Source organism: Crocodylus porosus, unplaced genomic scaffold, assembly GCF_001723895.1.
Source record: "Crocodylus porosus isolate Cpor-Errol unplaced genomic scaffold, CroPor_comp1, whole genome shotgun sequence".
NCBI lineage: Eukaryota > Metazoa > Chordata > Crocodylia > Crocodylidae > Crocodylus > Crocodylus porosus.
In genome coordinates, this window is record NW_017728886.1 from 18,410,865 (window position 1) to 18,413,314 (window position 2,450).

The 2,450-nt window shown below is 35.8% G+C and overlaps 1 protein-coding gene across 3 annotated transcripts in view; it reads right to left on the reverse strand.

Annotated features, from left to right (window-relative positions):
- The window catches only part of LARP4B (La ribonucleoprotein domain family member 4B), a 58,078-nt gene that overhangs the window by 14,001 nt on the left and 41,627 nt on the right, over positions 1-2,450 (reverse strand). The window contains exon 12 of one of the 3 annotated variants that reach the window (XM_019530730.1): positions 1,371-1,416. The exons of the other annotated variants lie outside the window; for them this stretch is intronic. Within the exon in view, the coding sequence (XP_019386275.1) occupies positions 1,371-1,416 (46 nt within the window). The remainder of the gene's footprint in view (positions 1-1,370; positions 1,417-2,450) is intronic. 3 annotated transcript variants of the gene reach the window in all.

Here is a 2,450-nt window from a genome sequence, read left to right on the forward strand (position 1 = left end):
AGGAGCCTTCCCCCCTTGGGGTACTACCTGCATGTCTGATGTATATAGCTAGGAAGACAAAGGAGCTAAAGAAAACTGTCATGACAAAGCTGCCTAACTAAAAATGAAATAGCTTCTGGAAGGGCAGGAGAACTAAAGCAGCAAGGATGCCAAGTGCAATTAACTCACTGACTGTTGGCAATTAGAAAGGAACCAAAGGCAGTGAGACCAGATCCCCTGTTACATGTTCTTGTGAGGGATCCAGGCAAACACTGCTATCTAGACTATACTGGAATTCAACAGAAGCATCAATGTCTCTAGTGTAATAGTGCAAGGAACCCTGAAAAGGTCATAACTTATGTGGCAGGTACTACTTTTTCAATGAAGGTCCTCAACAAGTAATGGGGAAGGAAGTAGTCCTTGCCATCATGTGCTACACAACTGTGTTGAAATAGTGGCCAAATGGGGACATGAGAGCGAGGCAAAGTGAAGGAAAGGTAGTTGGGTCTAAGATTGACCCCCAAAAAATCTCAGGTCCTATACAGGTAGAGCTACAAAACAAACAAAAAAACCTTCTATTCAGTAAGACCAGACTTTTCAAAGATGAAATCCTTTTTCAATAGTGAGCTCTAGTAAGTGAATAATATTCCAAACTACAACAGCAATTATGGTAACCTTTAATAGGGCTGCCGCTCAATATTAAAACCTTGCTCAAGTTTTTACAGATGGGCACTGGATTCATATTCCATCACTGAAAGGTGCCACTACTATATCTTAGCCATGGAGCTTAGTGCTTCTGTTGTGATGGTCCCTCCAAAAATCCACCTCATTTCATCCCTCTCCACTTCTATTCTTCAATGGAAGTTGATTGTTTTATAACTAGAATTCTGCCTTGTTTTAACAAGGGTTCCAGTTTATTTATAATGCACAAACTAATTGCTGAATAGTTTTAGTTTTTTGATTTTCAAGTATCAAGTTAGTAGTTTCTGAACTTTAAAAAACCTTTGTGCTTACCTTATCTGACAAAGGATGTATGGGCACTCTGCTAAACTACTATTATTACTGGTAAGAATTAATGGTGGGGAGGAGTTGCATACCATTTTCAAATCCTCATTTTAAATTTTTTTCCTCAGCCTTCTGCCTTAGCAGTCTATTATCTATAATATAGTTCATTTAGTAAATTTAGAGATATTTCCTTTGAAGAAATATTAAACTAATATATTTAGTTAACAATAGTAAAAGCATGTTTTCTTTTGCAGTATTTTGTTAAAGCCCTGTCACTTACTCCAGATAATCTGACATTATCTTGTTACCCATATTTCATTTATGTTTTAATTATAGAGTAGGTATGGTAAAAACAAACAAACAAACAAACAAAAAAAACCACTCACTGTAAACTTGTCCTCCCTTTTCTTCCGATAACCGTATGAATTTTTCCTAAGGAAAAGAAAACAATCATCAGAAAACGTGTCTAGGGAGGAGGGAAATTGAAAAAAAATGATTAATTGATATTACATTCATCCTCATTTAAAACAGAATACTGCATGATAACACAGCTTTAAAAGAGATTATGGGGACAAAATTTAAAAAAAGCCTCATTACAACTAAACAACTTAGTAGTTGTAGATTTTGTTGCATTGTTAAAAAATCATGTTGTTTTCTTAAAGGAAATGTATCTAGGTTGATAAACTCATCACCTTCCAATACTCTTCTCTGCATACAACAGTACAAGTTAAAACAACATATGGGATTTGTAACCTTTTCATTTGAATTCTCGTTTTTATTTTTAAGGCTAACAAATTTGATGCACGACTTCTGCAAAACCCATTAAAAGTTACTAATCACGTTGTTTATAAAAATGCAAAAACCCTGCTAAAACAGGGGCAGAAAGAAAGCTACCCTGAGATAATCCTGGAAATCTTTTTTGTTTTAAATAAAGTCTAGTGTTTTGGGAGCTTCCTTCCCTGTTCAGATTTGCTCAGTTTTGGTTTCTCCAATTCCAGGCCTGAAAAAGGGGATCTGGAAACTAGAATTCAAGCTGGATTTTTTTCTCTCATTGCCTGACAGTAGGTCCTGCAGTCCCAAATCAGTTCTGCTATCTCATTTTCTTTGCCAACTTGAACAAGGGCATGGAGAACCTGGTGATTTTGGTTCAGCTAATGAAATTACCAATATGTGCTAACAAGAATATACTTAGGTGAACTGCCTATAATGAAAAACCTAGGGGGGAAAAAACTGTTACATAACTAGCAAATATGACTACGCAATAAGCAGACCTGCTACTTAAGTGATACTTTCAGCAAGCCATTTAAGAAAGCCACGGTACTTTGAACCAGGCCCACAGTCCTGCACATTAAAAGCCACGTAACATTAAGTAGACAACTTCAGAAGAAATTGTTTTGATTGAGCCAAAATTAAAATGAAATATTTTTCTAGAAGCTCAAAAAGATTAGAGAATCAACTTTTTACAA